At 40.5% G+C, this 24647-nt stretch overlaps 1 protein-coding gene across 4 annotated transcripts in view; it reads left to right on the top strand.

Moving 5' to 3' along the window:
* The window catches only part of CDK6 (cyclin dependent kinase 6), a 234895-nt gene extending 214020 nt beyond the window's left edge, over positions 1–20875 (top strand). For all 4 annotated transcript variants that reach the window (XM_004265601.3, XM_033420481.2, XM_004265602.3 and 1 more), the window contains exons 6-8: positions 606–656; positions 4725–4860; positions 10345–20875. In XM_004265601.3, coding sequence (XP_004265649.1) covers positions 606–656; positions 4725–4860; positions 10345–10491 — 334 coding nt within the window. In that variant the 3' untranslated portion in view covers positions 10492–20875. The remainder of the gene's footprint in view (positions 1–605; positions 657–4724; positions 4861–10344) is intronic.
* The last annotated feature ends 3772 nt before the right edge of the window (positions 20876–24647 follow it).

Raw genomic sequence — 24647 nt, 5'->3', positions numbered from 1 at the left:
AAAAGGAAGGGTGCTCTGAGAAGGATCTGACCAAGAATAATATCAAAGAATTCCACAGGGCTTCCCTGGTGACACAGTGGTTGAGAGTCCGCCTGCTGATGCAGGGGACACGGGTTCGTGCCCCAGTCCGGGAAGATCCCACATGCCGCAGAGCGGCTGGTCCCGTGAGCTATGGCCGCTGAGCCTGTGCGTCCGGAGCCTGTGCTCCACAACGGGAGAGGCCACAGCACTGAGAGACCCGCATACAGCAAAAAAAAAAGAATTCTACATACCTCTGGTTTGAGCCTATGATAGCGATGTGTTCCAGCCTACCACAAAGTTAAGTAGAACTTTGAAGCCAGGGCCTGTATATGATGGTGGCAGTGTTGTTACAATGACTGAGAATAGGTTACCCAGGATTATCAAGTATGGGAGTCAGGCACCGCCAGATATTCATAAGAGATCTTACTGTAAGGGGAATGCAAGAAAAACCTTCATTTACCAAAGGTTACTTCTTCCCCACACAAAGAATATTTTGATTCCTGTTAAATAATGATCAAGACAAGTATGATTGAAATGTAACCAGAGAAAAACTCCTTGTTTAATATGTATCTTGTTTCTTTCAGGCCGCTTTTTCGTGGAAGTTCAGATGTCGATCAGCTAGGAAAAATCTTGGAGTAAGTATTAACTGTAATTTTACATCTGTGTCTGTAACATTAAAACATTACAGTGACCTTCCTCTGACGTTTATGTAATATGTTTATCTCTTGTCTTTCCTACCCCAAGCTGCTGCTGCTGCAGACAATGTTACTGTTTGTGTGGTGAGTGGGGACATGGTAGACGTCTGCTGTTTTGTGCAGAGCCCATCATGCCTTGTGGCCTGATTGCTCTGCTCTGGAAGCTTTTATGTTGCTCGTGTGGATCTTTTGACAGCTGCCCTTTCTCTGCTTGGCTGAGCTCCAGTTCTTTAAGTTCAGCTGTGTTATCTGCTTGGGGTCATTTCAGATGCTTCCACTCAGAGGTGGGGCGCTCAATGACCAGGTAACCCATCCTTACCCACTGGGCTTCCTGTCCCCATTGAGTATCCTGTAGTCATCCAGGTTGGTTTTACATTGTTTTGTTTTGTCTTCCTGGACAAAGGATGGTATGCTACAAATCCATTTTTCTTTGGAACACTGAAAAAGGAGATAAGGATCCTAGGTTTCAATCCTACGCCTGTGGCTAAATAACTGTGCAGTCTTGAAAAAGCCATTTAAAACACCGGGTAGAAGACTTACACAGTGCCTGGTACATAGTAAATGCTTTTAAAAAAATGTTAGCTATTATTATAATTCATCATTAATCGTTTAACCTTTTTGTTCCTTAACTTCTTCGCCTGAGAAATGAAACTTTAAGGCTTTCTTGTGCTCGAATTCTTTGGTTCCAGTTGTCTGTGACATAGCTCCTTGATGATTTTCAGAGTTCCATTAGCGTACATGTTTGTGCATGTGAGAGTATGGACGCTTTCGTGTGTCTAGAATGGGAAGAAGAGGCTTTTCTCCTCACAGAGCATGCAGTACAGCAACCTTTTGGGATCTATGTTGTTGCCAAGCCCCATCAGGATTCGGGTGGAGTAGGAAGAAAGTGGGAGTTCTAGAACCAAAAATAGCCCTGATCATTGCTCTGTACCATTTTATAGGCATCTAGTAATTTTTATGATATTTGCAGCCTGTAAAACTGATGAAAAGTCCCCCTAAAGAAAAGCATTATATTTTAACACTATTTTCTCATGTTTAACTGCTTAAAACAGTCGGAATAAACCCGGAACCTGAGTTTGTTCTTTCAGTGACTGGAAGCAGCTCCAATAGGCTTCTGTTAGTGCCAGAGTCACTGCTGAGTCAGAACCCAGTGGCTTTAAGGCCTGAAAAACATTTGCTAGTTTTATTGTCTGGGGGCTTCCTGCGTCCAGGGCAGCTGCCACGACGGCTGCTCCTGCCACTGCTACTGTTCGCTCTGTAAGATGGATGAACTCAGGACCAAACTTGCACATTACTCTCTGCTTCTGGGTGTCACGTTCTTTGATCATTCAATGATGAACTCCCATCTGTTCTTCCCTATCCCTGTTGAATGTATTTTGTGTGCATGTGATTGTGAAGAGGGAACTGTGAAAGTCAGGCATACCAGTGACTCTCTTGTTAAAAGTAAGAACAGTCTTGACTGAAACCAGCTTGCCAGACACTGACGTCCTTCACCTGCTTTTCCTTACTGACTCCACCTGGGCGTTCTGTCCACCTCTAACACCGACGTCTTCAATCATGTTAACGCTGCTGGTGCCCCTTAGTACGTGAAGCCAGTGGGACGGACCAGAAGGAACCTCTGACGAACACGTTTGACTTGCTTCCAAGGGAAAGCCATTTCCACTTTTGGCAAAGGCCTAAGATCCCAGGTTGCCAGCAGAAAAGAAGCCATAAAGTTTGATATGTTTTGTGCCTTTAGATTTTACTTCTTGGTTTCTGGCATTGTTTCATTGAAATTATATTCTGTTTCCTCTGAATGTATTCGTTGCTTTGGCAGAGAGAAGAGGGACAATGCTGCACCCTAGTGTCACGTCTGAAGTACTTGAAAAATGATTTCTGTCTCAGCCACCACTGCCATTTATAGGTTTTGTGCTTTGTCAGTGTTTCCAGTACAAATGTCAACTTTTAAGGCTTATATTCGGCTTTGTCCAAATATTGAAATTTGATGCAAGCCCTTTTTAATGGACCTATCAGAATTTCACAACACTCATATATAGGCCATAAATGTTCACACTAGATATTAAACTGAATATTTTTTAAAAGAAAGCCATATTCACATTCTCTTAAGGGGAAAACTGTTTCTGTGTTTTGGAAGATTTATACTTTCAAAGAACAGTAAGTACTTTGAAAGTGAAACTGAATGCTTTTAGCCTGTGACATTTTAGAGCATTTTTAAGAGCAGAGTCATAGTTAAATGGAAACAAAATACTGGATTTGGAATACGTTTGCTCCAGGCTCTGGGCTGAACTATGTGTGAAGTTGGCAGTTCATTTTATTCCTCATCCTCAGTTTCCCCATCTATATAATGGAAATAATAATACCTGACCTACATGTCTCAGGAGGTGGTAGATTTAAGAACACTTTTATAAGTTATTTATATAAACAGGTATGTATATGTATGTATGTATACATCACACATATACATACAGGGACACTGTTTTTCTGAGAGCTTTTGGCATTCAACTGCCCACATTGCCAGATTTAGCTCAATATAAATATATTCAAAACTGCAAATAAAAAAGATTTTAAACTTGTACTAGGAGTTGTTATAATCGATTTCTAGGTGACTGGTGATAATATGCAAAAATATTGATATAAAAATGGCTAAAAGGCCAAAAATGACTGAAAGACAATTTTTTAAAGTTATTTAGTAAGCATTCTCCTGTTCTTCCTCTGCCTGTCCCATTCTATCTAACCACACACATTTTTTTTAAATAATAAATGGTAATGTTTTTGTTTTCCTCTTTTTATTCTTATTCTAGATCTTGCTATTAAACAAATTAGTATGTTGCTCAAGTTGTCATTTCCATTCCTCTGTTCCATAAACGTGTCCATGAGTCTGTTTATATCTACCTCAATAACCTGGCTCTCCCCACATGTCTGACAGAGGTAGGATTACTATGTCTTTCCCCAGACACCCAGTGATAGGTGTCTTCTCTTCCCAGGTGAGGTCTGTTACCTGGGCTCTGTTGAGGTGAGGGAAGGGGAGCAAAGCCCTACAGAGATCTTGTGACATTTACCACCACGTGTTCCTGCACCCTGGAGGACTTGTTCAGGAGGACATCCCCTGGGTCTTAGTCCCAGTGAGTGCAGGCCAAGAAGACGACAGTGCAGGCCAGCACCTTTTCTAACTGTAGTCAAAGGAGTTTTGCTCAGTATTTGAATAGTCATATAGTCTGTCCACTAAACAGCCTGTGCTGTTTTCATATCACTTGATGCTCTCTCTACCTTTCTGATCCCAGGATGGTTTTCAGGGGGAACATAAATGATACTGTTTTTATTAATTGTTTGCTCACTTTGTAATAGCATAAAATAGTTATATAAAATATTTAAATTATGGAAGTTAAATTTGATATTAAATTATAAAATGGTATTGCATAATATAGGACTACCATACCTTTTAGCCTCATTTTTTTGGTCTGGTTCTGATTTATGTAATTACTGTGTGAGGAATTATTCTTCAACCAAAAATGCAACCAAATTTATGTGTAAACAAATCATGTTAGATGAGTATCATAAAGGCACGTCAGTACAGGAGTGTTCGATCAGAGCACGAAAAGCACTCCTGGGCATAAAGGAAAATATGATATGCCCGTGCGGGTCTCCTTTGAATATATAGGTCCTGCTCTGTCAGTATTTCAGGGCTTATTGGTAATACAATAGTTTCCAGTTCTGCATGCTCTCTTACATTTTGTGTCTTCCGCCAAAGTAATCTCTTATCTCTTCCCAGTGGTTTTTACAGTTCTCCTGTGAGATTACCCTATTGCAGCACCTGATTACCCTGCCATGATCACCGTATTGCAGTAGGACAGAGAGAAATGGGAGTCCTGCCGGTCATACAAGTGATGAACTCCTGAGGCTCTGTGTCCCCCATGCGTGCCCCTTAGGCTTTACCTTCTTCTAGAATTGGTGGAAAAATCGCTTCAGCACAGCAGCTAATGCTTACATTCACCTGTGGTTCTTTTGTAGTGTAATTGGACTCCCGGGAGAAGAGGACTGGCCTAGAGATGTTGCCCTCCCCAGGCAGGCTTTTCACTCAAAATCTCCTCAACCAATTGAGAAGTTTGTAACAGATATTGATGAACAAGGCAAAGACCTACTTCTGGTAAGTTCACATGATGCAGAGTTGGTCTGCACTGTGCTCGTGAGAGACTTGCCGTGTCCATACTGGGCACTGGGCACAGTGTCAGTTCATCATCATGTGCCACAACCACACGGGGCAGAGGCCACAGTCTCTCTGCAGCTTTCATTTCCAGCCCTATAGCAGCTAGTGGCTTTTGATTCTGCAGTGTCTTCAGGTCCTATAGAAAGAGAAAGAGGGACTTCCCTGGTGGTGCAGTGGTTAAGAATCCGCCTGCCAATGCAGGGGATACGGGTTTGAGCCCTGGTCCGGGAGGATCCCACAGGCCGCAGAGCAACAAAGCCTGTGCACCACAACTACTGAAGCCTGCGCTCTAGAGCTTGTGAGCCACAACTACTGAGCCCGCGTGTTGCAACTACTGATGCCCGCACGCCTAGAGCGCGTGCTCCACAAGAGAAGCCACTGCAATGAGAAGCCCGTGCACCGCAACGAAGAGTAGCCTGCACTCGCCACAACCAGAGAAAGCCCGCGTGCAGCAACGAAGACCCAACGCGGCCAATAAATAAATAAATAAATAAATAAATACTGTGTATCAATAGATGCAGCCAAAATTTGAAAGAAAAAAAAAATGAAAGAGTCTGATCCACACCCCTTCAGTCTGCCATCTTCGAATGTTCTTTTGAATGCAGCCTTAGAATCCTCTGGGTTCGTCTAAACACATGCTTCTTTAGAAGTAAATATTATGTTTCCTTGTTTACACTTTCATGCTACTTTAAGCAGCTTGTTTGGCATTTTAATGTGTCTTTTCTTAAACAGGCACATTTTTAGGAAGATGTTTTTCCAAAGGAACTGGATAGCAATACTCCTTTTAGTTATTGATTTATTTAATAAGTATTGAACGTGCCCTGACATATAAAACACCTCACTGAAAATAAAGACTTCTGTGCCCTGTTTGAGACTCAAACTCATAATACTTGGCTTTGTACATAATTCTTTGTATTTGGAGACCAAACAGTAGGTAGAAGAAAGTACCTATGGAGCTACTGTTGGTGTTTGGAACTCAATGAGTAGTAATGAGTATCCTTTACCAGCTGAATTAACAACCTTTGATATCTAGCCAAGAAAGTGCTCCTAGACTCAGAAGCTTACTCCCATTCTGTCAGTATATTATGAATTTTAGATATAGACCTAAGAGTCTATAGGTCCTAGTAGACATGTTATGTATGCTTCAGCTCTGTGTGGACACAGCCATCGATTGGCATGTTTGCAGAGCCAAGGATTTTCCCACTGAAAGCCCTAACTCCATCATCAGCTGATGGTGGCTCACTTTCTGATGCTTAGGCAAAAGTTCCCTCCACTGCCAAATTATAGACAAGGACAGCTCTATTCCTCCCCACTGTTGATTTGTAAGATACTCACTAGTGTGGCCTGGAAATGGAAAGCCATCCAGAGTGTAAATGCTCTGTCTCCGTCCTGTGCATCACATGCTCTTAGCAACTCTGCTTTTCTCTGCCCTTTTCTCCACCTCATTGCTTCTTTTCAGTCCTACTGTCTGCTCCCCTAACTTTAGCTGGTCCCTTGTCTATCAGAACTTCAACTAATTCACAGATCCTTTCAGCTCTAATCCCACTGCTAGCATTTGCCCTGTCACTGTTTCCTATATCAGATTCCTACAAGGAGGAACCTGGCTGCCATACCTCACCTTTTTTTGCCAATCCGTGATAAGGGTTGCTACCTACGGCCAGGCTGCACTCCTGGCCCAATCAGGTATGCCAGGAGACAGTGAGGACCGCGTGTTATAAAATATAGCCACCATAGGATTTCCTTTTCAGCAGGAACTTTGAATGAAACGTTCCTCTTAGTAGAGGATTCTGGACAGACGATGACAGTGATGAACAACTTTGGTAGTGAAGTAGCCCAGTCCTTCGGCTAACGGAACATCCAAAGACAACCCAAAAGATCTCCTGGCTCCAACATTATTAGGAATCATCAAGAAGCACTTAAAATGTAAAGATAACAGACAATGCCATGTGTTCATTTAGGGTCCCCCACTAGAGGTGGTAGCTTCCAAAGTCAGACCACACACTAGTGCTAATGTGAAGAAGTAGCAGGAGACAAAAAAGAAACAGGAGCAAAGAAACCTACTAAAGAGAGAAGGAAGTAGGTAGACAAGGAATGGCAGCAGAGATTAGAAAAAGGAGAGGAATAAAAAGCAGAGCCAGTAACATCATGACCAGGTAAAACTTAAGCATGGAGCATAATATCCACAGGCATGCAGGGAAAGGACAGTCCAAGACCTTAAACCTCAGCAGTCTCTGAAAGCTCTCACTGTTTTATCCTAGAGGGACACAAGCTAGAACTCTAAAGCAGAGAAGGCAGGCCATTTGGTACAAGAGAGGCAGCTGAGATCCCAAAAGTAACTTGCCGCTATTGAAAATTTTTTACTAAGGAAGAAAAATAAAGAGTATTTTAGAAAGTTGTTTTATTTAAGAAACAATTAACATTTACAAGTTTAGCACTTTAAGAGTTATCCTTCATTTTTATCTGAAAAAACAGTTGACTTTATAGAATGCCTCAATCTTTCATGTATGGATGTATTATACATCAACATTTATAAATGCTCTTATGTAGATATATAAGTAGTGTGCAGTACCAAGACGATTCAGGGGAAGAATTATTTTTAGCAGGCAAAACCTACATATCTTTATAAGTTTTGTCCCCTTCATCATGACTAACTTGGGAGTCTGGGTACTTACTCCAAATATGATGCTCTTGCTGAAAAAAGTTTTGGAGTTCTTGCTATCAAACTGCTTTCAGAGCCTGAGGTACTTTTTTTTTTTTTTTTTTTTGGTCCTTGTATTAGTCTGTTTTCGATGCATAACAAACAACAAAAAAATCTCACTAGCATACAGCAATAAGCCTTTGTTTCTTGCTCATGTGTCTTCACATTGGCAGAGACGGCTCTTTGAGTCATCTAGAGCAACTCTGCTTCAGCCGGTGGGTCAAGTACTGGTCTTCTCCACATGTCTCATTCTGGGGCCCAGGCCCTAGGGCCTTTGGCTCCCCGCGACATGTTTTTCTCATCCTAGAAGGTAGGTGCTCCCAGAAGGGCAAGCAGAAACCTACGATGCCCCTGAAGGCCTAGGCTCGGAAGAGATAGCCTGCCATTTCTGTCCACATTCCATTGGCCAAAGGAAGTTACATGGCCAACTTTAATAGAAGAACGAATACTTCTCCCATGGAGAGGGGGAAGGAAAGAAAAGGAATATGTGTCAGAAAATGATCCAGTCCACTGTAGTAGTCAACTCTTGACTAGGTGGTAATTCAAAAGCTCATTTTTTAAGCAGTTATTTGGCAAGCAAATTATATTTTTTTGCAGAAACAATATTATTATGAAAGATTTTAAAATTAGTTCTCAAAATAGCCAATTGTTCTACTGAGGTAGAGCAGTAATAGGGTTCGGCCACCTTTTCTAACAATATTTCTATAGGACAAAATGTATTACAACCTCCAACTTGAGATTCTCACACACACCCCACCTTAGGCTAAAGATTTCTCCTTTTCTCTACCCTCTTCCCAGACCTAAGTCATCCGTATAGTGTGGGAACAGGGCTTCCTCTCAGATAATCCTCTAGGGACATGTCTCTCTGTCTTGGACATATCTCCACAACTTCTTTTTTCTTTTTCCTATGTCCTGGGAATTAAACTGGCTGCTTCCTTTTCTAATGCCACTACGTAATTTTTTCCTTCTTGGACTCTGGGAAGAGAAAACTCAGGCTCAAGAATTTTGCCCCTGCTTTCCTGTCCTTTGGGAATTCAGCCCTTGTGAAGCTTTTCTCAAGATGTTTATTGCTATTAGAGACAGTAGAACCATTCTACGAACAATCTCCTTCCTCTGCTTGTCGTTTGGGTCTTTGATTTTCAGAAGACACTATGTGCAGGTTGGCGTCCACGGACTAGTAGGGAGCTCAGGATAAATAAGATTTCAGGGGACCCAACAGTTCACCTGAAGTTAAATGTAGAATTTTCTGTTTGTATGTGTTTTTCTAGCTCAGTTGCATTCAGCAGAGTTTTAGAGGAGTCCTAATCCACTGAGGACCTAAGACTGTGAGATACTTAAGCGCAGAAACCCAGATTAAATGGAAGAGGTCTACATAAGCATGATAACGTTAAGTCTAGATTACACAGAGGACTGAAATCAAGAGAAATTTCAGATCCCCAGCCCACTTCAGTAGACACTGCATCACAAGGATGGAGAAGCTGGTATAGCTTCTCTGCTACATGTGAGCTCCTGGGGCAGAGGGTGGGGGAAGACATTACTCATCATTAGTGCTTGCCACCTGCTAGGCATGCTGGAGGAGTTGGTGGAAGGAGAGGAGGAGGACTTTTTTTTTTTTTTTTAAGAAGATGTTGGGGGTAGGAGTTTATTTAGTTATTTATTTTTGCTGTGTTGCGTCTTCGTTTCTGTGCGAGGGCTTTCTCTAGTTGTGGCAAGCGGGGGCCGCTCTTCATCACGGTGCACGGGCCTCTCACTGTCGCGGCCTCTCTTGCTGCGGAGCACAGGCTCCAGACGTGCAGGCTCAGTAGTTGTGGCTCACGGGCCTAGTTGCTCCGTGGCATGTGGGATCCTCCCAGACCAGGGCTCGAACCCGTGTCCCCTGCATTAGCAGGCAGATTCTCAACCACTGCGCCACCAGGGAAGCCCCGAGGAGGAGGATTTGAAGAGCGAGATTACCTGGGGTTGGAGTGGAAATGGCACTGAACTAGGGAAACGTTGTGACTGATTATGTATCAACAGCTTGGGAATGCAGATTGCTGCTCCAGAGTTCACCTTTCCCTCCTTTCACCTTCTGCGTGCACTTGAGTCAACGCCTGGAATAGAGTTTAGTGACTTGACTTGAATCTGATGGTCCCCTTGTAGGGCTGCTGCTAGCCCATATGGCACCTTGACTTGAATTAGAAGGAAGGCATCTCTTTCTCTGGGTGGCGCAGCCCTGGGGCAGTGGATCAGGATAATTAGGGTCTAGGCTTTAGCCCTTACTTGTTGCCTCCTCCACTGGCCCTGGGTTCAGTAATTATCCTTTACACCTGAACAAGGCAACCCCCTTCCATTCCCTGCTCATTGATAAAATCAGGGTAAAAAATTAGGGTGAAGATTCCGACTATAGCACTAAGTTTGCTAGCATGAGAAAAATCACTACCCTAAATAAAGTTATATGCATGCTGTAATAATAATATGATAGGGTTGGAGAGAAATCCTGGGTGGGTAACAGTCTACAGGCAACCCAGAAGGTGTTGCCTTTTCCTGAGCAGACATATATGAGTACTGTCTACATTGTATTTAGTGTCCCTTGAAGTAGATATTCATTCTCATTTATAGACACATGTAATACGGGGCAGTGAGTAGATACATAATTATGTGTGGCAATGAACAGACGCATAACTATGTAAGCACATTATTTAAATGGGTATGTTTTATGTCAATCTGTTATTTTTTCTCTATCACAGAAGTGCTTGACATTTAATCCAGCCAAAAGAATATCGGCCTACAGTGCCCTGTCTCACCCATACTTCCAGGACCTGGAGAGGTGCAAGGAAAACCTGGATGCCCACCTGCCGCCCAGCCAGAACAGCTCAGAAATGAATACAGCCTGAGCTGCCTTGAGCTGATCATCCGGAGAACCTCCTTGGTAGCTGATGGGTCCCCTGAGTAAGCCCTGCAGAGCTGCTGAGGATCACTGGCTGGAGACCTTCTAGCTGCCATCTTCTGGATGGGCTCTGCTTCTCTGAGGAAACAGCCTCGTTTACTGTTTTGAAATCAATGCAAGAGTGATTGCAGCTTTATGTTCATTCGTTTGTTTGTTTGTCTGTTTGTTTTAAGAACCTGGAAAAATTCCAGAAGAGAAGCTGCTGACCAATTGTGCTGCCATTTCATTTTTCTGATCTTGAATGCTGCCAGTGTGAAGTGAGCAATCCAGACACAGCTGAGTTATGATGTAATCTCTCTGCAGGTGCTGGAGCCTGATTTGGTACTTTTGAGTGAGTGTGTGTGCGTGTGCATGTGTGTGCGTGTGTGTGTGTGTGTGTGTGTGTGTGATTCTTGATCTCTTAAAAAGTGTTACTTTCTGTAAACAACAAGAATAATGGAATTTTAAAGGCTCAAAGTGACCGCTAAATAACAGGTGTCTGTTGACTAAAGGTGATTCACCAAAATGGGCTTCTCAGATTTAAAGTTGAGCCTATGTCCTTAGCATTTCTTTTCTGGCCCAAAGCAGTAAATTTGCTAATAGTAAAAGGTCCACTATCTAGGTGAAGTTTTATACACACAGCAAAAAGAAAAAAAAAAATTCTACTATCTTTTAAGAAACCTGTTTTTTGAAGCACAAATTCTATTTACTTTTCAAAAAGCTCATTTACTCCTTGTAATTTTAACCTGTATAATGTGCTTTATTGTTTCTTTTGAAAAATACCTATAAGCTTTTTCTTAACTTGCTATAGATTTAGGGAGTGTACCTCAACTAGGTAAAATCGTCAAAAAATAATAGAGAAAGCCTTTATTTCCTGGTTTGGAATTTATTTTCTTTGTGGGTTTTGTTGTTATTTTGTTTTGGTTTTGATTTTAGGAATTTGTCAGAAACTGTTTCCTGTTTGGGTTTGGAGGATAGTTCTCTCTGACTAGAGACAGGAATGGCATTTAAGTTTTCCCCCACCTATTACACTGTACTTTTTCTACCGTGCACTGCCTCATTTGCAAAGTATCCATCTTATCTATCCGCCAGCGCATCTAGTATGTATTACTACCCTTACATAATTAATAACAGATTGCTTAAGCTGTTCTCATGCACCTCCTACTTTCTTTCTTTCAATGAACCTTTCATAAATAGTTTGATTCAGATTTATGGTTTATGGCTCCAATTCCACAATCCTAACAGAGTCCCATATGTTCTCCCTCTACTGCAATCTTCCTGCCTGGCATTTGGCATTCACGGTTGTTACCTAGGCAATGAGTAGAAGACTGGTTCTTCTCAATCACCAGCAAGTAGACTGCTTTAAAGTGTAACTTAGTGTTTTACAGCTTTATAGAATATATTGTCAGTGTAGTATCTGAGGGAATGTCCTTAACTATTTTTTAGAAATATATATTTACTCTATAAAATTACCTATTCTCCGTCGCCAGGCTGTGCTTGTTTCTAGTGCCTTATGCACATGCCCGCTCTCTGCAGAGCCAGCCTGACCTGGGCATTGTGAACAGCTTTACTTTTCCTCTTGCCATTTTCTCTACAGTACTTTATATTCCATACCATCTCTGCCTTCTGTGTGGTTAGTGCTCAGTCGGCTCTAGTAACCAGAAGACACAGAGATGAAGTATCTTTTGGTAAGTTTAGCTAATCTCGCTTCCTGATTCATGTTTTACGAGCATGCAACAGTTAGACTGTGTTTAGAGTTAGGGTTTTCAAAGAATGGACATTGCTTCCCTCAGAAGAAAATGTGCCAGATGATGTTTATGCATAATCAGGCCTTTCTGAGTTCTCCACAGCTTAATATTGTATACAACTATCTTTATATATATATATATATATATATATATATATATATATATATATATATATATATATAGTTTAACATTGTTCTAATTCAGTAACTTCAAGAGCAGGAAAATTTTTCTAAAGCAAGATGTGATGAGAAGATGGGCCATAAGAATGTTTTGTACTTTCTTCCTTGTGACCACATCGATTATGTTTTGTCATCTCTGTAAATGCTTGAGATATAATGAATCCAGAGCATTCAGGTCAAGCGTACTTGCGGTCCCCCTGGATAAATGAGTTCTGCCTTTCCTTCGATCGGGGGTCAGAACACAAAGACCAGGGGCCTAGAAGTTGAATTTTAAAACTCACTGAACTAATCCATCATGAGCTTTTCAGTTAGTATCCATGGTTAGAGTGAACATAACTTGGGTTTTTGCTTTTGCAAAAGTTTTTCATAAGTTCACTCAAGAAAAATGCAGCTGTTCTAAACTGGAATTTTTCAGCATTCTTCAGCATTTTAAACATGTAGAGAGTTCAACTTTTATTTCTAACATATGCTCCTGATTCGTTTCTTGGTAGTGTTTATAAAGAAAACTTAAAGCACAAACATTTTGACATTAGATACTTGCCAGATTCCCCTCTGAGAGGCAGAAGGAGAGGGCTTTTCAGCCTCTCTGAACTTGTTAAAGAGTCTGTCCCCAGCTCTTCCATCCGGGTGGTTGTTGCACTTGAGTGATTACTCTCATTTTATGTCTTTTACATCCACCTCACCACTTCTGAAATCCAGATCCCACACAAGCACCCTTTGCCATTAGGGCACTTTGAAGCACAGAGCAGAATACAAGCTTACTGAATACAGCTTATTCTTCTGCTACATATGGTTTCAAACATGTTTGCCAAAAGCTAGGCAGTGGTTAGCTGAAAAGGTCATACTGCCCCAGGGCTATACTGAAGCAGCTTATAGCAAGTAAGAAACAGGATGACAGACTTGAACTCACATTTGAATTTCTTACTAGGACTGGGGCGAGAATATGCCTGATAGTTTCTATATGATATTTAGTTCTAGTGGCCCAAGCTCTGGGAACTGCTGTGCTGGGGTGGAGTTGTAACAACCTGCATTTAAAGAGTCCATTTAGGCATCATAAGCTATCACGTGGCAAAGCTAGTAAGGCCCTAACCTTATAACCTTAAAAACACAATCCCTGAGAGCTTGTCAGAACCCAGTGTGTTGGAGCCTCCCACTTTGTCTCTCCTTTGAAGTAGATGGGAACTCAAGGAGCAAAGAACCTGTTTCCGAAGAAAGCTCCAGGCCATTTCTGCCCTCTGTGTTCTCATGATTTTCTCTCAGGAAACACACTTTGAATGGCAGAATTTTCATTTTGCCCCAGGTGACATACTAAAAATAGTTCAAAATATTCACCTAAGACCAGAATCTCAGCCTTTTAGTTTTAGATGAAAATGAAAATTTTGGAATGCACAGGATGTTAATATCTTAAATAAAACATGTACCTTTTCTTTTGTTTGTTTTTTGTTTCGGTACGCGGGCCTCTCACTGTTGTGGCCTCTCCCGTTGCGGAGCACAGGCTCCGGACGCGCAGGCTCAGCGGCCATGGCTCACGGGCCCAGCCGCTCTGCGGCATGTGGGATCTTCCCGGACCGGGGCACGAACCCGTATCTCTTGCATCGGCAGACGGACTCTCAACCACTGCGCCACCAGGGAAGCCCAAACATGTACATTTTAATAGAGAAACTTATGGTCTGACTCCAGAATGTGATACTCTCCATCCTGATGGAAAAAACAAATATTACCAAACTTTTGAATCTTAAATCATGTATTTAAATTACGTTTTTAACTAACTATAGCTGCTTCTCTTAAAAGTGGTACCTGTAAAAGTCAGTAATGGTAATTCTCATTTCTTAATGGAAATTAAATCATGTAAGCTTCCTAATATCATAAACATTAAAATTCTTCTCTCTAAAGAATTACTTCTTTTTTTAAGTGACAACTTTACTGTAATTTTTATGATAAGCACATGAGAGTGTCTCACATTTTCCAAAAACAGGCCTGTGTTGCATAGGTGGGTCTAGGAAAGAATAATGTTGAAAGTTAGTAAGCCACTGTAATTACTTGTGTTAGTACAGTTTCTTGGAAAGAAAATATTGAAATATGATAAATTCCTAGATATTGATAGAATTCAAAAGAATGCATAAAGACAAAATGATGTCTTTATAAAAAATAAAGATGTGATTTCTAAATCTTTAAAAACCATGAGACACTAGGCAATGGATAGAGGAAATTCTGGAGAAAATGAAAGTATTCAAAGAAGGATAGTTTCAAAGTTATGTATATTTTGAAGGGTATATATTTTATTAACATGTATTGCAAGAATTTATATTCAAGTCACCTGGCAACTATGAACTTAATATGGGCAAAAACAAATTTTATGGAAAAGTCACTCCAAACAGTTACCATTTCAAAGGTTGAGCTAATCATACTAAACCATCCCTATTCCTTCCTCATTTCATGGAAGGAAGCAGCCATGTGAAGCTACACTTGTTATGCAAGCCTAAAAATGTTTGTTGTAAAAAAAAAATAAATTTTTTAAAGGTGTGTTTCCTATGTCACCAGGATTTTTGAAAACTTGTGAAACCCAAACCATTTATCATGTGCATTCAGTACATTCAGATGTATGATTAGGAAGATAATTACATGTTCCTTCCCCACAGTGGAAAAACTTCTCAAGGCTACCAAAAACCTGTCAAGCAGTGTAAGTCCTCAGATAATTAGTAGTGGTGTTTTCCTCAAAAGCATAAGAAAATAGCATTTTCATTTTTTATCAATGCAATTTTCAACCTGGTTTTGTTACATATCTATATCTCAAGCATTTCTAACTTGTACTTTTTCAGAAAATAAACCAAAAATATTCCTTTGGCCTTTTCCATCTTCTGACCTTTGTTAACAACAAAAAAATGGAGAAAGAGGAGGGGTCTGATTTTTACATGTTTTTCGCGATTAGTTGTATGTTTTCTTTAATGAAGTGCAAACCAGCTTTTCAAAATGTTTTCTATTTCTTAGCATTCCCAGGGAGTTAATTTAGATAAATGAATGGACTTCCATCAACATATTTATGTTTCCTTGATACTGGTGCTCTGGCCTTGAAGAAGAAAACAAGACTCTCCTGAAAATAAATACAGGTTTTTTCCAAGCATCTGTTTAAATACTATTACAGCAATTTGAACTTAATATGGTAGGAAAGGGAGGCGGATTTTCTTTGAAATGTCTGTTTTAAAATTCACACTGTCCTAAGGGGTGAACTTTCTTGTTTTATTCTAGTATATTCCACAAGGTGGCACTTTGAAGCAGGGTGTGGAATCTGAGCAAGGCTTCTACCTTTATTTTTCTGCACACATTTAACTCTTGCCTAGCGCTTGTTTTTCAGGATGATTAATAATCTTCACAGTGTTCTGTAACTCAGATATTTTAGTTGTTAGCTAAGTTCTGAACAATTGTCTGCAAGTAAATTGTTCTTGAGGATGAATAATACACCTATTTTGATTATTTTAGTGTATAAAGAGAGCCTAGTCATTCATTTGGTCATGAAACATTTTTTGAGGTAACTAATTACCTCACTTTTCTAGGTGCAAAGTTACAAAGATGGACATGCTTATTACTCAAAAGGCAACACTCATCTGTGAAGAGGATAGTTTTGTTAGGAGTGTTAAGCTCCTACAGAGGTCCTAGGCAAAATGCCCATAGCCCCTGTCACCTGCTTTCACATTCCCTACCATGGTGGCTGTTAGGCGATTAAATTTAAAAATACTAATTTAAAAAATCAGATGCAGAAACTAAGTAACGCATCAGTTACTATATAGACAAAACTATTATTTCAAAGAATTGCTATGCTGAAACAGAGCCCTAAAATACTAAAAGACCTGGTAATTTTTACACTTGTATAGTCACAAGTGTAAATTCACAAGAAATTGTAATTTTTTTAAATTTTCAGTAAGCATATGAGCTAATAACTTAGTATATCTACATAAGTGTTTGATTTCTCCGCTTGCGAAGTTCTTTGGCAACTTATTATAAATATATATGTACATACACTTTTTTCATACACTTCTGTTTTAATTCACAGATCCGCTCAGAGACCCATTATCTGCCACATGATTTTAGCTAATTTTAGAAGTCATTTTCTTTAACAGTGTCACTGAAATTTAGGAGGAAGGAAATTGTGTTATTTTTTCAGAATTTCCTTAGCACAACCCAACGGAAGGCAGTTTATTCCTTCTGAGTGGCAGAAACTCCCTAGTGCCTGCTTCACTTTCCTCCGGAGTAGCCAGCGGGCAAGTCTCTGTAATTCATACTGAATCAAAATACCGCACACACTGGGGGCTGTCAAATCTTCGGCCTCATCCCTGTGCTTAAAATCCCACTGAAGTATTTAGATTCCAGTTTAAGCCCCTAAGTGGAAGGCCGAATTCAAACCTCGAGTTTGTTATCAGTTGGGCCAGTCTGAACTCTTATCTGCGCGCGTTCAAAATTTCCCTCCCACCGAAAGCCTTTCGGGTGCGTTGCGCCGTCGCCCCGCCCCTTTGGCAGTAGAGTGGCAGTGGGCGGAGCTGGCTGGGACCCGCCCGCCGCTCACCTGTTAGTGCCTGAAATGATGTACAGACCCGGCGGGATACTGTCCGAGGTCCATGTGCCCTGCTGCTGTCTCAGAGGCATCTGTTCTGCAATCTTAGGAAGTAAAATATCCCTAGAAGCAAACAGGTGTCATCTGTGCGTAAATAAGTACAACACAATTCTCCGAGAGTTCGGGTATAAAGAGATGCTGCTCTGTATGAAGCTATCTACCAGGCATCTCTCAAGCTCTAAGCTCAGATTTTTTTTTTTTTTAAGAGAAGATGTATAATTACAGGAAAGATTTTTTATTTTTTTATTTTCTATCATTCTACATATATGATGGCAAAAGATATGCCTGGAAAAGTTTTGTTTGGAAAATTTGTTTATTTTCTGCTTCATCCTCAGTTGGCAAAAGCTCCTAACTCTTTACTTTCTAATTTCTTTCTCTTTTTTTCTTTGTCAAGTAGTTAAAGGTATGTGAGCAAATTATCTCATGTGGGAGGGAGACTTTCCTGTTTAGAGGAACCTTTTGTGTGAATTGTTTTGTCAAACAAGTAACCCCTTCTCTATTTAAGGAGTTTGGACTGTCAAATGTAGGTTTTCTTAAAGGGGACACATAACTGTACATAACGCTATAAAGAATTATGACTATAGCACTAATCAGCAAGCATAAAGCCACAAGTTATATCATTTCTAACTCCCTGTGGTTTCTAGCCAAATCCGTTGAAGTGCTTAGGTTACAGTCCTGAAGAGACCTTTCGTACCCTTACTTGAAAGTTTCTAATATTAAGTTTTATGAAATGCAATAATGTGTATTAGCTAGCAATATTTCTGTGATCACCAGCAACTCCAAATTTGACCTTGAAGTCTCTGGATAATGAAAATAGATCCCAGCAGTAATACACTTCTTGAACACCCCCCCACCAAGTGTATTATGTATCTTTCTTATTTTGATCCTGTGTTTGCAACAAATGTATACGGGAATATTTTAGTTCCTTACTTTGTATTCATTTATTTTCCTATGACCAGTAATAAATATACTAGTTAGTACATGGAATCAGTAGCATCAGCTACTCCTAGGATCAGCACTTAACAAGGTGGGAAATTTCTATTTCAAGTTGTTCTGCATTTGCATAAATTATTTCTATTATTGTTCATGTATATTATTTATTTCTCAATCACACTAGTCCTGTGAAAGTGCAACAGAAGGCAGACCACATTAGGATTTGCATTAAATGCTCATTATCATGGTCTTGATGGAACTAAGAAAATTAAAATTAGACTAAGCCCCCAAATAGCTGCATGCATTTTAATATGATTAGTAGAATTTAAGTCTAGAGAGATAGTGTTTTTATGTCTAGGTGTTTTATCATTATGTAAAGGAATTAAAGCAAAGGACTTTGTAGTTGTTCTTTTGTCAAGTATGCATATACTATAGTGTGAAATACAGCAAAACTTAAAACTGCAGGTAGCAAAGCATCAAATACTGCCTTAATTTAGGAACTCTGCCAGGTGGCCCTCAGAATAGATGCCAGGCAGAGACAGGTGCCTGGGTGGCGCCTCCTCTTATCTGGCCTGGAAAAGAAGCTTCCCCCACACCATCTAGTACCCTTGTAGGTGGTGTGTCCTGTAGTGGGAACAGGTAGCACTGTTGAAAGGAGAGCAGTGTGAGAGGTTTCTGTAGAAGCAGACCTGTCAGCGTGTGCCTTGAGGCTTCCAGAACATGCCAGGTGGAGAAGTCCAAGTTTCCATGCTTCAAGCAACTTGGTTTTGTAGAGAAGCAATCCAGTCTGGTAAGTAAAACAAGGATTGCGTATACAGTAGTCAACAGTGGGGTTTTAACAACAGTCCCCAACACCTCAAAAGCTTGTTGCATTTCTGGTATTTTAAATTTTGATCTGAAGGTTAAATGGCAAGTGTGTTGTAGAAAAGAGCAGTATGTGGCAAGAAAAGCACAATGTCGGTTCCCGTAGAGTGCAGATTAGAACCAGAGGGTTTTATAGGCTTATCATTTCTGAGATGTGTAAAAGCACGTTTTCACTGTAAAACGTATTAATGTTTCTGCATTCCTATAGGGCCTAGTTAAAACTTTATTCTAGATTTCAGCAAGGGTGTCACAGCCAGTGAGCTATTTTTTTGCTTTTTTTTTTACTTATTTTTATAGTAGAAGATATTTTAAAAGTAGAAGAAAATCTTAATTTGGACATTCGACTTGTTGGTTTCTGTGTTTGAAATCACGGTTCTGGAGATGTAGAGATTGTGCATGTGCATGGCAGATACTAATCTAGGCTGTGTGAACCAGCCCAGGATAACTGATACTCCGCCAGCCTCTGCATCCTTTCCTCCTTTCCTCTGAAGTGCTCTCTGCCCCCTTTCTGGACTGTCCACGTGCTGCTCTCCATCCTCCTCTGCTGTACTTTGGGGTCAGGGACATGATGAGAGATGCTTTAGGCATCCCAGGTATGCCTGTCCAGGCTTGGCCACCACCCCTACTTGACCTCTGGCTGGCCACAGTCATGAAGAGAAGGTTCCTGGTGCTGAGCACAGTGCATGGTCAAGACACCAATCACAAATGCCCTCTAGCATCTTCGTATATGTCTTGATTTTTAAACCAAGTCGTGCTACAGAGCATTCTGTTTTGGCTGTGGTGCAAAGAAAAAGACTAACCAAGAATATAAACCACATTCCAGGCTGCTGTTTTCTATCCATCTACAGGCTATACTTTTACTGTATTTCTTCATACTTGAAATTCATTCTGCTATTTTAATATCAGGGTACAGACTTATAAGGGTGCATGTTCCTTAAAGGTGCAAAATTACTCTCATTCCGTTTGCTTATATTGCTACAGAATGCTCTGTTTTGGTGCTTTGGGTTCAGCAGGTCAAAGAAGCAGTGTGGAAATTGACTGCCTGGAACACAGTCTTACAAGAATGCTGGCAGATGGCTTGGTGTTAGATATTGCTTCTGCTTTTTTCTCTGTACACAAGATTGAGAGTTACCACACTGGTCTGTCAGGTTCACCTGGGTATCCTTCCTCACAGGGTCCATAAACCCTGTGCTCTCCCCAAGTGTGGGTGTGATGCCGCTCTCTGAAAGCAGGGATCTTCCTACATATCCAGATCTTTTACCCCTCAAAGAAAAATGACCTCGTGTGCAGACAGGAGGAAAATGGGAAGAGCCGTCTCACTCTAGCGACCATCCATGTAGAAAGCCCTCCTGAGGCCAAAAAGAAAGAAAAGGAAAAAAAAGAAAGCTGACCTGTAAAGTTACCCTCCTCCTAGGGTCCTGACCTGAGTGATCTTGCTTCCTTACTTATAGGTAGATGAAAATATAGGTCAGTTTACCTAGGCTCTTCCCGCCTGAAGAGAAAAATAGAAAAGTAGGTATTTGTGTCACGTGAAATATGTAATCCAAGGACCATCAAAACTTACATTAAATACCCCATTGCTAGCAATCAGTTTTACCAATTAGCTCAAGTAAGTGATGCTTGATGACCTGGGGTTTCTGAGGGCAGAGGTAGCTCTTCTAGCATGCACCTTACTCTTAAGACTTGTTTGGAGAGGGAGAACTACCAGTGGTGACTGTGACAATGGAAAAGGTAACATGTCAGAAAATTCAGAGGGTTATAGGTCAAGAATCCTTTGGAAACTGGATGTCTTACTGGGTGCTAGGATGCAAATTTAGGTGTTTATTGTCAGATAATGGAATTCATTGTTTTTTAAGAATTAGTGTTGAAATGTCATTGTCCAGTTCATTGTTTTCACTTATGCACAAGCTAAATTGAAGCAAAAAGAGAAAATGGTTTGTGTATTTGTCATACCTTTTGAACTTCTTACAATAAAACTGTTGGTAGCAAATAAAAATAATAAAAACAGCAATTTTAACCTGCTTTCTTGGAGATGAATTACTATTCTAGCTATTTTTCTTTTTACTTTAATGTAAAATAAATGTAATTGCAGTGAGTAAAGTAACGTCTAATTCAATAGCAAGTTTTAGCAGAATATGTTTCAAATTCTTGTTTGAAGAGACTCCTTTTCAGGCTTCAGATGTTTAAAAAAAGTAGCAGCTCATTGAACTTAAAAGTTCCATAATAAGTACTTAGTAAGCTCTTAATAGTTGACTGTGGTAAACACTGAAGACCCAAAACATGAATAAGGCACAGACAGTCCTTTCTGAAGCTTACAGACTGAGACTGTGAAAAAGGTTTGTGTAACCAATTGCCGATAACCTGGGAAGGAAAAGAGATTTCACATTGGAAATGATGCTTGAATGGATTCAAAAACAAAAGTTAATGCTGGCCAGTCACAGAAGGAGAAACACTTTGTGTGTGCAATGGTCTGCAATTATGAAATAGCAGACAGGAAAGGGCAGGAAGATTGGTGAGGCCACACCTGGGGCAGTGGTTTCCAACATTTGGATCATAACCTATAGAAAGAAATATAATCCAACAGCATGGCTGGTGCACACAGATACACATGGAGACATATATCAGAAACTTATTTTCCACAAAATGATGCTGTGCGCCCCACACGTTTTCTTTTTTTATTTTATTATCCTCCACACTTTGAAAATACTGGTGGCAAGCCACGAAATTCATTTCACAACCCCACCAACAGGCCATGACTTAATGCTTTTAAACAAAGTAAGGGGCAGAGGGGTGGTGAAGGAGGAGGTGAGGTCCAGAAGTGCTTAATATACCATATAAAGGAGTTTGGAGCCACTGAAGGATTTGAAAGAGAGAGATCATTTCTGTTAATGTGTGCCTATTTTTGTTCGACTTATATACTAGACGAGAGTGACAGACGAAGTAGCTCCTGAGGTGCTACAGGCACACCAAAAGTGGGACTGTAGTTGCTGTCTGATATTTATATTCCCATCTTTGTGTACAGTATCAGGTATTTTAACATTAGTCCTCCAGAATTCCTTGGGAGCTCTCATTAGCACTTGCCTTAATTTTTTTTTAACAGGCCCCAAATTGCATCTAAATTTGTAAAATCTACACAGAATATTCAGAAGGGATGATACAGAGAGTCAGGAATTTGATCTTTATTAAGTAAGTGAAAGTTTGTAGTTTATTAAGAGGTCAGTCATGACTACCTGTTTCTACAAACCACAGGTATTTACAGCCAGGTTTGGCAGGACCATTTTTTTCAAAGTGGTTTATCAAAGACCTTAAGCTAGTTAGTTATCTCTAGTTATCTCTGCTATACTCACTTAGAACCTCAGTCCATTGAAAGCCCAGTAGGCCTTTGCCACTGATTTTGCCCTCTGGAGTGTGAGCCCAGTTTGCACCTCCCTGTTCTCTAGCAAAGAAATCCTTGTGGATGGTGATGGTCATATTTGTTCCGCATATGCCATTTTTCTGGACATAGCAGATGAAACAACCAAAGCATCCCATGGGATGTGGAGCCAAGCAAATGACTGTGTGTTGCTCTCGTACACATCTGGAGCTGCTACTGCCTGTACATTCCGAGCTGCGCGTGGCCACATTTCTAGATTCCAGAGATACAGCAGTGAACAAGATAAATAAGGTGCTTGATCTCATGGAGCTAACATTTTAGTGGGGGAGACAGAAAATAAATAAAAAAGTGTATAAGTACATTATGCTTAATGCTATAAAGGGAATACACAGGTCTTAAAATAGAAAGTACTTGGAAAATGGTGGTCAGGAAAGGCTCCATGAAAGCTTTGAGTTGAGGCATAAATTAGCATGAGACTGAGGAAGCCAGGCGATGTGCTGAGGGTAGAAGAACTGAAAGCCTCACTAGAGTGGATTCAATAAAGAATTGGTAAGTGAATATGGGAAATGCCCAACATGAAGTGAGAGGTACGAAGTGTAAAGTAAAAGGTGTGAGGGGTAAAGTGTGACCGGGTACTGGATTGAGCCCAAACAGACTTTGATAGGTTCAACATACTTTCTTCCCAAGATCAAGAACAAGGCAAAGACGTCAGCTTTCACCACTTCTGTTCAACATTGTGCTAGGGTAATAGGCAAGAAAACAAAAGGCATAGAGATTGGAAAGAAAGCAAAGCTGTCCTTATTCACAGACAACACGAGAGTCTCTGTAGAAACTCCTGAAGAATACCCAAAAAAGCTACTAGAACAAACACATTTTGCAAGGCCAGAGGATACAAGGGCAATATATATTTTTAAATGTATTTCTATATACTTTAAAATTGCAAACCCGCATTTAAAAACCAATTACGGTAGCAGCAAAAAATGAAGTCATCCTGGATTCAGGTGGGCCCTAAATCCAATGACTGTTAAGAGGAGAGGGCACATGGAGATGCACACAGAGAATACAGATACGTAAAGATAGAGGCAGTGATTGGAATTATGTTGCCACAAGTCAAGTAATGCCTGGAGTCGTCAGACGCTAAAAGAAGCAAGGAGGGGACTTCCCTGGCGGTCTAGTGGTTAAGACTTCGCCTTCCCATGCAGGAGCTGTGGGTTCCATCCTGGTTAGGGAGCTAAGATCCCACATGCCTCACAGCCAAAAAACCAAAACATAAAACAGAAGCCGTATTGTAACAAATCCAATAAAGACTTTAAAAAAAAAAAATCCACATCCCCCCCCCCCAAAAATCTTAAAGTAAGGAGGAATTCTTCCCTAGAGCCTTCACAGGGATCATGGCCCTACTGACACCTTGATTTCATACTTCTTGCCTCCAGAGCTGCAAAAAAATAAACTCCTCTTCTTAAGCAACCCAGTCTCTGGTACTTTGTTGTGGCAGCCCTAGCAAACTAATACAGTAATTCAATGTGGAAAGGACAATCTTTTCAACAAATGGCTCTGGAAAAATTGGATATCCATATAGGTAAAAAAATGAACCATGACCCTTACTTCACACCATGAAAAAAATTCAAAATGGGTCATGGACCTAAACATAAGAACTAAAAGTACAAAACTTGCTGAAGAAAAATAAGAAAAAGATCTTCATGACTTTGGGTTAATATCTGTAAAGTTCCTGGAATATTAAAAACACTATCAATAAGCCATGAAAACAAACTTCCTCTTGTGCATACAGAAAAGCCTGTCTGGTCAGAGAATCCCCAGCTTAAGTCTGGGGTGATGGAGGAGGAGGGGGAGAATTGAAAGCATGGAGGCCCAACTTATAGTAAAAAGCAAAGTGGGTTACCAAGGAGAATGAACTTTCAGTGCAGAATAGAACCACCAATGGCTGCATTTGAGAGAGTCTGGGAAAGTTCTGAGAGATAAAATGGGAGTTGGCATCATCTGTTGTGCGATGCAGCATGAGAAAGGGAGGGAGAGACAAATTGGGAAAGATGATTTTAAGGAGTTCTCATATGTTTGAGTATAAGCCCATTTTGCCATTTTCTAAGAGTCTAGAAAAGACCCAAATCGATTTTCAATGACTTTCTAATGATGTTGCACTGAGATGGGTCCAGCTTTATCCAGATCTATTAATTCTAAATAAATATAATGACTCCTTTTCTGAAGCCCAGACCACCTCCCTTGAAGTTTTAGTATTGTACTGCCATTATTATGACATGCCATGTGGTAAAGTTGACCCTGTGTATATCTATCTCCCCTACCAGATTACAAACATGCCCTTTGAAGGTAGCACTTGTGTCTTATTCTTATCTTTGTGTCCTGCTCCATATCCATCTTCCACTCAGTGAATTACACCAAGTAGAT

Source organism: Orcinus orca, chromosome 9, assembly GCF_937001465.1.
Source record: "Orcinus orca chromosome 9, mOrcOrc1.1, whole genome shotgun sequence".
Taxonomy (NCBI): Eukaryota; Metazoa; Chordata; class Mammalia; order Artiodactyla; family Delphinidae; genus Orcinus; species Orcinus orca.
Note: the sequence above shows the minus strand (reverse complement) of the source record. Positions and strands in the feature narration are given on the sequence as shown.